At 42.4% G+C, this 14,782-nt stretch overlaps 1 protein-coding gene across 8 annotated transcripts in view; it reads right to left on the reverse strand.

The window, feature by feature from the left end:
• The window catches only part of PPEF1 (protein phosphatase with EF-hand domain 1), a 157,087-nt gene that overhangs the window by 57,636 nt on the left and 84,669 nt on the right, over nt 1-14,782 (reverse strand). For all 8 annotated transcript variants that reach the window (XM_061408023.1, XM_061408027.1, XM_061408028.1 and 5 more), the window contains 2 exons: nt 11,716-11,830; nt 6,733-6,779 (listed from right to left, as the gene is read on the reverse strand). In XM_061408023.1, coding sequence (XP_061264007.1) covers nt 6,733-6,779; nt 11,716-11,830 — 162 coding nt within the window. The remainder of the gene's footprint in view (nt 1-6,732; nt 6,780-11,715; nt 11,831-14,782) is intronic.

The raw sequence follows: 14,782 nt of genomic DNA on the forward strand, positions 1-14,782 counted from the left end.
TGATGATATCCAAAGCCATATAAAGTTGAGATACTCTTTTAGTAAATGTGTATCATGGTTAATCATATGGCACGCAAAGGAATTCCTTAAAACCTGATAGGATTGTGAGCTGAAACTGTCTAGCTTGGTCTTAAGGTGCTAAATTATACAATTTGTAAGGATAACCAAATATTAAAGAAACTAAAATGTCAAAACAAAAATGATCACTTGTACAAATTCCATCATTTATTGCAGCACACCACAAAAAGGGTGTGGGATTAATCTTTTCTGATTCTTCAAAACTTTCCTTCATGATTAGGCACTTACTAAATTACTAAAACTCTGTGAAGGGACTATCTTAATGTCACCTTATCCAGAAAGTCTCCCACGACTTAGGTGCCCCTCCAATGTGCTCCCTTGGAAACATGCATACCCCAATTATAACATGTCCTACCCTGAACTATCTTGTCTTTTTATTGGTTGACCTACCCCACTAAACTGTGATGCCTTTGGGGCCAAAAGCTGCATCTTAGTCATACTGTATCACCAACATAGCACAGTATCTCATTTATAATAGGTATTTAATAAATATATGTGAAATGAAATTTATACTCATCTTTGTATCTTCCCACAGTTTTTACACAGGGCTTTGAACACTGTAGGGACTGGATAAAAGTTTACTGAATGAGTAAATTAGTGGACAGATGCACTTCTGCATATGATCAGTTGTAACAAATAGAAGTCTTAAACTGAACCAGTCATTTGGATGAAAAGAGTAATATGGCAAGGCATCTCAGCGACCCTACATTGTAACTCTCCCTCTCAGGCTATGCCCTGTGTTGGCCCTGGACCAGCCCCAGCCCTGCAGCCTACTCACTCTATACTATAAAAAAGAAATGATGAGGGAGAAACTGTCTAGCAAAACACCAACTGAAAGATGAATTACAATTATGTTTTAATTCAAAGCCTGAGTTTTTCCTGGTTTCTCTTTTAGGTTGATGGAAAGAAAAAAGTTAGAGTACAGTATAAGCTTTGGCCACTTATAGCTTAAAAAATCTCCCACAGGATATAGTTTCCAAACTATTCCCTAAAATTCAAGTTCAACCAGAACTTAAATAAAATAAACCAATTTTAATTAATAATAAAGTACTTTTAATAAATTAAATAATAAGTTAAATAAGGATGAGTTAAAGCCTGGTCACTAGCTGCTTCTAGAAAGAAGAGAGTGAGCCCATGGCTTACACTGAGGTGCCTTAGTCCTGTGTGCTCCCATGAATGAACCAGAGGAGAGCGTCACATGCGGGCATTACCTATCACTGGGCTTTAACACATTGCTGATGCACTGAGTAACAAGAACCAGTCACCATCACAGAAACTCTACCTTTTCCTGAAGCAATCAAGTGACTGCTGTGGTCACAGTGAGCATTTGCTGTAATCCTCATGCAGGCAAGCTCTGCATCTGATGCCTCGAGAGAAACCCACCACTCTCTACCTCTCTCCTCATTTTTAAGGTGTTCTTCCTTTCCTCCTCATCTGCTTTCCTGGCCTATTACTCTTTCCTCACCTGATCTTTCTTTTTTTCATGCTCTCTCATCTTGTACCTAAGAACCAACAACACTCCTCATACTGCAGCACTGCTCAAACGAATTTTCCAGATCAATGAAGTTTATTCCTTTAAAAGCTAAAATACATTTTTAAATTACTTAACCATTCTGGCTAAGAGTTCTGAAAATGGGCCATTTGGTCTCTCTACTTCTTAACAGAGTGTACATCATAGAACTTCAAACTTTCTTGACCATGCAGGTTCATCAATCTAAGCATCCCCTCAGGCACATCCCCTCAGAAGGGCTCAGGACGGAGCTCTTCCCGACACACACAGCCCCATAACACTTAATGTTACTGCTTCATTTCTACCTCATTTTGATAGTTTTAGATCTCCTCGTACTGTCAGAATTTTATTTTTCATCGTTCTCATTCTATCTCACTTTTCCTTTCCCCTCTCACTCCCTAATCTGTGGCAGCGTGGGTAACCAGACAGGCAAACTTACAGGAATAATGTGTCAGATAAGGTTTTGCAGATATATGGTCATTGGGCATTGAGTAAGGGCCTAGAACTCATCCCGTGAGTAAAGTTCATTGGATTTCTGACAGTGATTTCAAGAGTTCAGAGACCCTTTTTACTTAATTCTGGACTTGGAACCATAGGAGTGATAATAAGATGGGAGTTTGTTCTTTGGACAGGTGGATATCACTGTCCTTTGTATTCAGGTAGAAACGTTGTACCCAGAACAATTTCTGTTCATGGTTTTAGGCCTACTCTACTTGTGTGATCTACCACCATTACTCATTTAAACTTTGGATAAAAAGTAAGACAGAAAAGGCAAATTGCTGACTGTCACAAGTTACAGATCACCATACAGAATAGCTTCTTGAGATGCGTCTGTGTCCTGCCCATTCCTTCCTCGGCCTCTAACTTAGCACACTCCTTACCCACAAGCTAAGTGTCTCACCATCCTCGCAAGGCCACCAGGTCACTCTCCCTTCTCAGACACCATTAATTGCATCATCTTTTCAGTTTCTTAAGATGGAAGCCTGCTGTCATCAATGGCTCTCCCCTTAGTTGTCTTTTTTAAACCAGGCAATTTCAAGATTCTGGTGCATGTAGTTTATTCCATGTCCAGGGTACTTTTTATCTGCTCCTCACTCAAGTCTGTTAAAATTCTAACTCATGGCTCTACTTTCCAAATATCTTATTTCCAGACATTCCTCTCACCTCCCTCTACTCAAATCTATCCCAAATAACAGAGCTTTACTCTTTCATCACTGGGCTCTCAATCTCCACTTCCTGAACACCATCATTGGTTAACTCTCAAAATATTTCTTGTTTTCATGTGAATGCTATAATTTCACCTTAAGTCCTTTTTATAGTACTTCTTACCACCCACCTCCTCCTGTTCAGTCTTTACATTAGAACTTTCCAGTTTTATATATTCCATTTAGTTTTGCCAATGAAATTAAAGAAACATTCTCTTCTCGTGTCTGTGTACTCCAGTGTCCCTTCCCTGATCACACCTTAGTATCTTCAACTACCTCTTGAGAAATTTTCTTTTCTAATTGCCTAGGAAGTCACTTTTCCCATTTAATTTACTCAACTATTTTCCCTTTTCTGTATTTCCCCCAAACCTCCAGAGAAATAATTATCAGATATTCTGCTGTGGTTATTACCCACATGCCTCCACCCTTCCTCCATCCTCAGACTGTAATCGTCAAAAATAACAAGACTGCACTTCTGAACATTTATATGGTGCTATGTGTAGATTTAAACAAATCCCATTCCTCAAACTGTGTAAATGAACTCCCTTCTGCCTTCAACTCATTCAGCAAGACATCCCTCTGGAAATCTTGGCCTCCCTTAGGAACGGTGCTGGACTCCTGACTCCTGCAGGCCTCTGGAAGGAAAGGACCCATTCCTCCCCAGGATGGAGACCTCAGGGTCAGGAGCTGGAGAGGGTTCACCTGCTCCATAGGGCCACCAACAGACCAACACTTTGCCAGTCTTGGATAAAAGCCTCTCGTCCTTCTAGGCTCTGACTAAACTTCCTCTCCTGCTTTTATCTCTCAGGCCTGTGGCCAACTCACTCACCACACCTGCTATTCACGTGCTTGATCTCCTCATCTCCAATATTCTCTTTCATTCACTTCAACCACCGACATTCTGGACTCCACCTTGGACCCATTCATCTCCTAGGACTATACCCCTTGCAACTTCTCAACCATCCTACTTCCTGGGTCTTCACCCCAGTAAGCCTGCTCCCTGATAAATATATACACACACACATGGGCTTCCCAGGTGGCATAGTGGCAAAGAATCTGCCTGCCAATGCAGGAGACACAAGAGACTCAGGTTCAATCCCTGGGTCAGGAAGATCCCCTAGAGTAGGAAATGGCAACCCACTCCAGTTTTCTTGCTTAGAAAATTCCCTGGACAGAGGAGCCTGGCTAGCTACAGTTCATGGGGTCACAAAGAGTCAGACATGACTGAGCGACTGAATACACACACACACACAAATACACATACATATGTATATATGTATATATACACATATACACATACGTATATACATAAACATATATATGAATCACTTTTCTGTACACCTGAAAACAATATTGTAAACCAACTATATTTCAATAATATTTTTAAAAAAAAAGAATATTGCACGTGGAGAGGCACAGCTGCACAAACCATAAGTTCCCGCCTCGGGTTCCCGGCTTTCCCTCAAGGTGAGCTTAAGCTAGTCCCTTGTTCGCCCCCACAGACCCGCAGTTCTATTTGCTGCCCTAAAAGGAGTTATGGGACCGCGGGCTGGAGTGAAGGCTGAAGCGGGGGAGGAGCCAGCCGGGGCCACGTGCTCCAGAAAGAGGCCGCGGGACCGGCGCTGTGGACGCAATAATGCAGCGAACCACGGTCTGCCGCCGCTTGGCACTGGACGTGGGGTCCCCTCTGGAGGTGCCAGGGCGTGGTGGGCCGAGCAAGCGGCCGAAATGGGGCTGCGGGATGGTGGTCAGTGTCCTTAGAGGAAGGGCCCTTTGACCCGAGCAGCAGCTCGGGGCTTCCATTGTCCGCTGGTCCGGCCCTGGAGAAATTGCTCAGATTTGGAGATGAGGAGACGTGCAGTCACATGGCGGGGTTGGCCCTCCGGTTTTCAGTGTCTCCTCAGGCTTCCTAAATACGCATGTTGACGTACCGTCTTCTTACTTATGGAGCATTTTGGTTCTTGCTCTCAGGCTCCGGTGGACACGGGTGACTGAGAGGATAGGAGACCAGGGAAACCAGGTGTGTGAGGGCCTGAGGCCATTGTGAGCTGAACCAGTGCGGGTGGAAGTCATCTTGAGGTAAGCTGATCGATCCCCTTGGCCACCTCTGGTGCCCACTCCGTTCTGGTCATCTTGGAGCTGGGTAGCATCTGGGGCCTGAGGCCCTCAGGGCAGGAGGAGGATGAGCACCCTTTAGTTTCCCAAGGCATTTTCCTAAGAGAGCTTTGGTCCTGCTGTTGTGTTGGAAGAGGCAGCTTCGGCGAGTTGGGGCCCCATTCGCGAAGCCACGGTGAGGTTCCGAACTTGGGAACCTGTGCTTGGGAGGCGGGTTTCAGACGCCAGACACTGGGCCCCTTTGTGGTATTGGGTAAAGGCTGGGTGGCGAGCCTTCTCTGTAAGTGTGGGTCCCCTGGGAGTGAGGTGCTCCTGGAAAGCAAGCACTCAGGCAATAGAGTGAGTCCTCCAGCTGCAGCTGGAGGAGGCCAGTGGCCAGACGTGAAATGGAGAGAGACCCCGTAGGGCGAGGACGACATTATGCCCTGGGGGTGCTGGGTAGGCCTTGGGCGCCACTGACCCAAGGGCGACCCAGCACACCTGGCTGTAACCCCCAGTATCACTGCTGACTCCAGAGTAGTACACGTGGACCCTCTGTCCCAGAGCTGCAGACTCTTGAGTGTCTGGGTCAGGACCGACTGGGGCCAGGACCCTGAGAGGAGGAAGCTGTGGAAGGAGGAGAGGTCCAGGTCATGAATCCAGGGGAGTTCAGGGCAGGGGGAGAAAAGGGCCAGGCTGGGGCTGCCAGCCAGTCCCTTTCCTGTGCAGACAGAGTGTGATCAGAGCCCAGGCCACGGCAAAGAGTCCCAGAGCTCTGCTTCTGCAGTCCCGGCACCGGACCAGGGTCCCCACACCCTTCATATCTCCTGCCTCACCAGTGGGAGAGGTCTCTGTGCACAGGTGCTCCCCAGATCCTGCCGGTGACACCCCATCAGTGAATCTGCCTACTTGGCCCTGTGCAGGGCAGGCAGTACTGGGAGGTTTCAAAAAAAAAAAAAGAAAAAAAGAAGAATATTGTAGGCAAAAAAGGAATTAAGGGTCATGGAGGTTACGTGGCTTACTCAAGCTCTTACAGTCCCCAAAGAGTAAAACTGATTTCCCGTCATAATAATCAGACTATATTTTCTTTCAGGCTATTTGAGATACCTATGCTGTGACCAATTATTTGACATGCTATCTTGTGGGGAAGACGTTCCGATCAAAAAGAAAGATGAAGGGGACACCACTCTAAAGGTAGAAGTTACCTCAGGATCAATTTTCTATATCTAATCATCCCATAAGCAAATATTTAGGTTGCAGTGCTAGCTCAGAGAGAGAAATGAATTCAGTCAAAGAGATGCACAGAAACTCCATGCCAGCCAAGCTGCTTTGTGCCCTCTGTGCAGGCTTCCACAAACAACACTCAAACGAAAAGGAGTCACAGCATTGGAAGAGCAGCTGAGCCCAGCAGTGGTGAATCAGGGTGGAGAAGAGAGCAGTTTGGAACTTTCTATGGGGGACTCCTTTCATGCACAATTAGTGTGCACTGGAGGAGAAGACTGCTGTGGCCTGCTCACTTCTGAACAAAATAACAATAAAGTAAAAAACTGCTCCCCTCTCCATCCTGTGCCATCTACACATTTACAAAGTAATAAAGAACATAAATACCATCAGGCACAAATCCTAATGGATCTACAGATAATACTAATATTAAACAGATACTCAAATCTTTAACTCTTTTTGTGGGGAAAAAAAACCAACAAAACTTTCAACTTCTTGAATAAAAAATATCCTATTACATCTGTATTTGTACATATCCCTAATAAAACTAATACTGTTATCTGCTGTAGTCCTGCCTTCCCCCAACAAAAATGTAAATAAATATTTAGCAAAACAATAATTTACCTTATAGAAGATCAGAAAAAGGTCATCTAGCTTCCCATGCAAATCACCTGAAAATGAAATGAAAAATATCAGTATTCAGGAGGAAACAAGAAAATGCCCTTTGTACAAAAGAATTTAAAACCTGAAATACTGCTGATACATGCCAAGCATTCTCAGGGCATTGGGTTGCTATCCTAAGATGATATTAATTCAAGAGACGGTTTGTTTCCATAGCACCCTGTGGAAACTTCATCCCTTTTCCTATAGGGGGCAGCATCCAATGTCACGATTTCCTATTCATTCCTGCCATTTATGCTGTGCTTAGCTGACTCTGTGCCAAGTGCCAGACTAAGGGTTTACATGAACTATCTTGTTCAATCCTAAAACCACTAGTCAAGTATGGATGTGAGAATTGGACTACAAAGAAAGCTGAGCACCAAAGAATTGATGATTTTGAACTGTGGTGTTGGAGAAGACTCTTGAGAGTCCTGTGGACTGCAAGGAGATCAAACCAGTCAATCTTAAAAGAAATCAGCCCTGAATATTCATTGGAAGGACTGATGTTGAAGCTGAAACTCCAATACTTTGGCCACCTGATGTGAAGAACCAACTCATTGGAAAAGACCCTGATGCTGGGAAAGATTGAAGGTGGGAGGAGAAGGGGATGACAGAGGATGAGATGGTTGGATGGCATCACCGACTCGATTGACATGAGTTTGAGTAAGTTCTGGGAGATGGTGAAGGATAGGGAAGCCTGGCGTGCTGCAGTCCATGGGGTCGCAAAGAGTCGGACACGACTGAGCGACTGAACTGAACTGATAACCACTCTATGAGATGGGTATTGTTTTCACCATATTCATTTTACAAATGAGGCTCAGAGTAGTTAAGTAACTTACAAAGTTGTCCAGCTACCAAGTAGCAGAGCTGGAATTCAAACTCAACTTTATCTCACTTCAAAACTGTACTGTACTCTACTGCCTACACTAGGAGAATCTCTAGAAGAACAGCAATATTACTTATTTATCATTAAACCCCTAAATGCCTCCTATAGTACCTGCTGCATAGTAGGCATTCAATAATTAAATTCAATTGCTAAATGCACAGCTTTTTAAAGCCACGTTTCCAAGGACATGCAGTAGAATCTGAAACTTAAAAATTCTGAGTAGATATTTGACATTCTCTTAATGAGACTATTAGCAAAAATAAAAATGAAAGCATTGCTTTATAAAACTCAAGAAATCATGTAAATATATGAAGCCATTAATTTAAAAACAAGAGCAAATATGTGAATATTCAAAAGCCATATTTGGATAACTATTTCTAGGTAAATATTTGTCTTTCATAAGCTCTGATCATAAACTTTTATTCCTTATATCCAACTTTATTACCAAATGTAATTTAATTTAGGAATACTTTCCCCAGTTGCTACATTCCCCAAATGCTACAAACAAAATTAACCAAACATATACAAGAGGTAAGTCTAATTATTATGGGAATAACAAAATAAAAATATAACATCACCAGCACTTATTTATAAAATGACTACAATATTAATATTAAGCAAGGAGATCAAACCAGTCGATCTTAAAGTAAATCAATCCTGAATATTCATTGGAAGGACTGATGCTAAAGCTGAAGCTCCAATCCTTTGGCCATCTGATGCAAAGAGCTGACTCACTGGAAAAGACTCTGATGCTGGGAGAGATTGAGAGTGGGAGAAGGGGACGACAGAGAATGAGATGGTTGGATGGCATCACTGACTTAATGGACATGAGTTTGACCAAGCTCCGGGAGTTGGTGATGGATAGGAAGTCCTGGCATGCTGCAATCCATGGGGTCACAGAGTTGGACATGACTAAGCAACTGAACTCAACTCATTTACATATTGTCTAGGGCTGCTTTTGAGCTACTAGGGCAGAGCCGAGTAGTTGGCCACAGAGACCGTATGGTTTACAAAACCAAAATGTTTATCATCCTGTTCCTTAAAGAAGAGCTTGTCAAGCCCTCATCTACAACAACATCCCTCATGGTTAAAGTCACCCGTGTTAAAGATCTTGGCTAAAACGTACTCATATGGCCAAAAGTAAGCACTTCATATGGGCTACGGTAGAAGAAAGTTCTGGAGAGCTGTTTTTGACACCTTGATACTGTTTCTTGCTGGGTAACCCAGAAAAGGACCCACCACTTTGAGCTCATCAAAGTGAGATGTGATGATCTTCTCATCAGCAAAGTGAGGATAATACAAACTTCTCCACCCACTTCAGGGGGACATGGGGAGATGATGGATGCCAAGGTGCTCCACAGACCATGAAGAGCTACAGGAATGTCCAGAGGGGTTGCTGCTGCTGTTCTTAATGTTCACTACTATGTGCTGTTGCCACTGGATCCTACAGAGACCCTGGAACTTTTCCGTGATCAGCAAGGCAAGGATAGCACTGGTCACTGGGAGATTTACCAGTCGGCAAAAGCCATTTCTGGAGCTTTCAGCAATATGGAAATCAAGAGATTCACTGGCTTCATCTTTAGGAGCTTTCAAAATTGTGTCAAATAGAAAAATGTAGTTTGGAAAAAATGTGACTTTTAAATTGTTTCCAATTTCACATTAGGAGCTTTGAAAAGCTCCTATTTAAGGAGAGCAGCCTTAAAATGGGACTGCAGAGATGAGTGGTTCTTAGTTCAAGGCAGATCCCAAGGATCCCCAGTATCTCAGGTTTCTGGGAGATAGTGAGGAACAGGGAAGCCTGACGTGCTGTAGTCCATGGGGTCACAAAGAGTAGGACATGACTTAGCGACTGAACAACAACAAGAATATTAAGAGCGTATTAATACTACTTCATACTTAAATCTCATTGCTCTCACTCCAAATCTAAGGAAATAAAAATGGAAGAACTTTACTTATTAGTTAAATATATATTTTTAATTATTTTGTTTTCCTAATTCTCTTCAGGATGACTTGTCTTTCAAAGCTTTGGGTAGTCAGAAGTGTTGTAGCTAGCAAGCTAATAAATGAATTGGTTTCAGCATATTAAGAGTTGAGGTTACAAAGATATAACCAACTTCTAGTTGGACAGCAAAAGATAACACTCGATATATCATGTAAAAGCCACAGAAAGATATTTTCACTGCATATAAAAATATAAGTACATACATGGTTAACTTTTATAATATAAATGTAGACTAAAACACCTATATTTCATGCACATTAAGAACCATGAGCATGTTTAGATGTGCATGTAAAAAAACTGCAGCTGGAAATTAAAATAATGGTAAAGGTTCATCATAATTTCTCTCCCTTTCCTAATACTGTCTTAAACAGAGGATGGTTTTGAAAATGTGGCCCCGATTTTAAATGATGGCCAAATCTTTCTAGGTTCAATCGGGCTATTAAAGACAATTTAATGAAATTTCCTATGCTATGGAAATGTATGAGCCTGGATTTTCCTTCTACCAATGGTGCTATGTGGGAAAAGTCTGGAAATATTAATAAATGCCCAAGATGTATCTTTTAAAAAATGCAACTGTCCAATCAATCCATTCCCTAATCCCTGTCTTGTGATGGAAAATGAAACACCAGTCAGAGCAGTGCATAATGGGACTGGGATAGCAGATATGGGACTGGCTCTAACCTGGGATGCAAAAGATCTGAAATTCTGACTCTGCCACTAACCAGCTGAGTGAGCTGGGGTGGAGAGAAGAGGACAAGTTATTACATAGAAATGCATGGAAGGCAATACCATTTCTGGGCCTCAATTTTATCCATAAGAACAAGGGATAGATCAGCTGACCTCTGTAAGAACCATTCAGTCCTTACACTTTGTGATTCTAGAACTTACATGCCCTCTAATTAATTCATGTCTTCTTCTAAATTCTTTTATGCAAAGACAAGTCTCCAATGGCAACTGGAGGTGTACTAGAAACATACAGGAGCAGATCACAGTCTCTGTTTGGCTTATTATATTACACTTTGAGAGCAAATCTTGCCCTGGCTCCACAGGCTTCATTGGCTGGCCTGGCTTCCTAAGCCTCATAACTCCAAATTCTTTATCTGCATGGAAAGTAAAAGCCAATGAGGCCTTGAATAAAAGTTCCCCCTGCTGAGATGCATCATCTGGTAGGCAGAGATGTGGTAGCCTGATCAGGTTGAAACTGAACCATTAAGGACTCATCAAAAGCCTGAGTCCGGGCATGACATGGAGCATATACTGCTACATCAAGTCTCTGTCACCACTATCAGATGCTAGAAATGGAAATGGTTGAATTAGATTGTCAAATCCATTCTACCTGCCAGAGTAAAAGAAACATGGGCTAATAAGTGATTTGGAAAATAACAATCACTGTGTTGTAACCTAAAGGCTTAATTAGAAGTTAAGAGAATTGCTGTTCCTTCCACACACTCCATTCTCAGACAGTTGCAAGCATGCTGAGCACCAACTGTGTTGAATTTCAATGTGTACTGCTTCCTGAAGCAATATCCTGCCAGGCTGGCCTATATGATAACAAAATCTCAGCTCTTGTTATTTAGAAGAACAAGGAAAAGATTTCTGGGACATTCTCACTCTTCTAAAAGCTGCAGATACCAGCTGAAAAATCTCAAACAGCAGCCGAGGGAAGAGAAGAGTTTAATCTCCACCCTGCCTTGGGCTTTTCCCTTCCCAGCAGAAGTGGCATGCAGAGGCCCATCTAGAAAAAGCAACATGGAACAAAGACAATGATAGCTAGATGGAGAGCAAAGAATGCTTATTCCACCCATGGGTAGTTTTCTGTATTAAAATGCTGCCTGCCTTTATAAAAAGCTAAGAGTTCTTTAATTTCTCACATAATTAATTCCTGCCAGCTGGTATGCAAAACAAAGACAAGATGGGGAACAGTAGTATCATGATAGATAACTCTATATTAACACTTTTCCCTCAATATAGTCCAATTTACACAGTTTTCAAGTTAGGCTAATGATGTAGAACCAAGAGGCTCCTAAATATTAATCTGGCAACTGGGCTCTGAACTTACCACAGATTGTTATCTCTTTGGATGGAGATGTGTTTGTATGAGTGAAATTCGGCATTTGCTGCAGGACTTTCTTGGTTTCAAACAGCACCTCTAAGACATAATAAGCATGAAGTATCTGTGAGGGTGAAGAAGAAATAGACATAATGAACTAGGAAGAAAGGCATGAGTGCATAGAAAGCAATGTATTATCCTGGCACAGTATCTGGCACATAATAAGCCCTCACTAGAGATTTGTACGGAGAAGGCAATGGCAACCCACTCAAGTACTCTTGCCTGGAAAATCCCATGGATGGAGAAGCCTGGTAGGCTGCAGTCCATGGGGTTGCTAGGAGTCAGACATGACTGAGCAACTTCACTTTCACTTTTCACTTTCCTGCATTGGAGAAGGAAATGGCAACCCACTCCAGTGTTCTTGCCTGGAGAATCCCAGGGACGGGGAGCCTGGTGCGCTGCCGTCTATGGGGTCGCACAGAGTCGGACACGACTGAAACGACTTAGCAGCAGCAGCAACAGCAGAGATTTGTAAGTTGAATGAACGAATGGTTCCTAGCATGTCTATAGTCTCATGTTCTTAATTAACATCACCCATTCACAAAACATTTCTGATGATTCTTGGTCCTTAGAACCCAAGAGAGGAAACAGGGAAAAAAGGAGACTCCCCTGGCCTAAGAAATTAGCAGGCAAAAACATAAAGAATAAAAGGAAAGGCAGGAAGAGAGAAGGAGAAAGAAAAAGAGGGAGAGAAAGATTGGACAAGAGGAGCTTCTTTGCATTTCTGTGCGACTTCCTGCCCCCAGGCTGGAAGCTAGGTGGGGGTGCTGGGTTAGGAGACCTCACAAGGCAGCCAGACAAGCCTCAAGGGACTCCTGAGCCAGGTGTCCCTGCTGTGGCTCAGTATTTCGTACACAGATGTGAGGGTACAAGCCAGCAAGCACATTTATACACAAGTCTAAGTGTAAAACGTACTGCAAAGTCAAGTAAACAATTCCGATTATCTCCTGTGATGACTATTCATTCCTTGGTCTCCTCCAGTTACAGTGTTGATGAAAGCATTGTTTTGGACAGATTTACTGGGTTTTCTCCTCCAGGCTTTTTGGTTTATCATTCTCTTTTTTAATTATAAAATATTCCAAATACATAATCCAAAAAATGATGTAGCTGATACAAACTTAGGTTTCTCCAGTGGTCACATATGGATGTGAGAATTGGACTGTGAAGAAAGCTGAGCGCCGAAGAATTGATGCCTTTGAACTGTGGTGTTGGAGAAGACTCTTGAGAGTCCCTTGGACTGCAAGGAGATCCAACCAGTCCATCCTAAAGGAGATCAGTCCTGGGTGTTCTTTGGAAGGACTGATGCTAAAGCTGAAACTCCAATACTTTGGCCATCTGATGCAAAGAACTGACTCATTGGAAAAGATTCTGATGCTGGGAGGGATTGGGGGCAGGAGTAGAAGGAGACACCAGAGGATGAGATGGCTGGATGGCATCACTGACTCAATGGATGTGAGTCTGAGTGAACTCCGGGAGTTGGTGATGGACAGGAAGGCCTGGCATGCTGCGATTCATGGGGTCGCAAAGAGTCGGACACGACTGAGTGACTGAACTGAACTGAATACCACTTTATGGTCAGAAATGTTTGTACCTGTATTGTCCAATGCAGTAGAAACTGGTCACATGGGGCTATTGACCACTTGAAATGGGGCTAGTCAAAACTGAGACATAATATAAGCACAAAATACACACTGGATTTTAAAGATTTAGTATGAAAAAAAAGTAAAATATCTCATTAAAAACTTTTAATACGATTACATATTAAAATGGTAATTTTACATGTTGGAATACATAAAACACATTATTAAAATTAATCTCACTTTTTTCTTTTCACTTTTATAATATTGACTACTGATGGTTTAGTTGCTAAGTTGTGTCTGACTTGCAACCCCATGGACTGTAGCCCGCCAGGCTCCTCTGTCCATGGGATTCTCCAGGCAAGAATACTGGAGTGGGTTGCCATTTCCTTCTCCAGGGGATCTTCCCGACCCAGGAATCGAACCTGGGTCTCCTGCATTGCAGTCAGATTCTTTACCTACTGAGCTATGAGGGAAGCCTAATATTGACTACTAGAAGATTTTAAATATGTATGTGGATCACATTATATTTCTATTGGACAGCACTGACTGGTTTAGATTATTGGAGGCTAAGAGAGGTTGTTATCTACATACTGTTCAGATAATGCTTTAGGTGAGCTTCCTAGATGGCTCAGTGGTAAAGAATCTGCCTGCCAAGCAGGAGATGCGGGGTTTGATTCCTGGGGTGGAAAGATCCCCTGGAGGAGGGCATGGCAACCCACTCTAGTACTCTTGCCTGGAGAATCCCATGGACAGAGGAGCCTGGCAGGCTACAGTCTATGGGGTCACAAACAGCTGGACACAACTTAGGGACTAAATAACAACAACAATGCTTTGGGTATCAGATTTAGGACAGATGGAACCCTTTGGAACAATCCTATCTCATGGTGTCCTGAAGTTTCCATTTCCAATTAAAATAATGAAATTATTTTCTAATCAAAAATATTTAAGTTTGGAGAATTTTCATGATTAAATAATTAAAACAACAACAACAACAACAACAGGAAGCAGGATTTGAAGCAACGTGAGAATTAGGAAGAAAGAGAAGGGACCCTGGATGTTGATTAGTAGGGAGCAAGCCCTATTTCCTGTCTCCCCACACCTAATGGATTGATAAGGATTCCCCCCACAAAAGCATTTTAAATCTATTCAACTTGATAGGGTGAGTCAAATCTTGAATGTAACCTTTCCTTTAGCCACATTTTAAAGGAACAGGCAAAACACTTTGATAAAATGATTTACTAATATATGAACTGGCATTTATTTAATTTACTGATTCCTAAAACTGGCTTCAGTGTTACCTTAGCTTGCCACTGTAGACTTTTTGGACCATTTGTAGCATTAATAAGAGTAATTGCTGCCTGAAAGGGCAGCTGTTTTAAGTTAAATTAACAAATATTCATTGAGGATATATTGCAACAACAGAAAATTCCTATTAT

This window comes from Bos javanicus, chromosome X, assembly GCF_032452875.1.
Source record: "Bos javanicus breed banteng chromosome X, ARS-OSU_banteng_1.0, whole genome shotgun sequence".
Classification (NCBI taxonomy): Eukaryota; Metazoa; Chordata; class Mammalia; order Artiodactyla; family Bovidae; genus Bos; species Bos javanicus.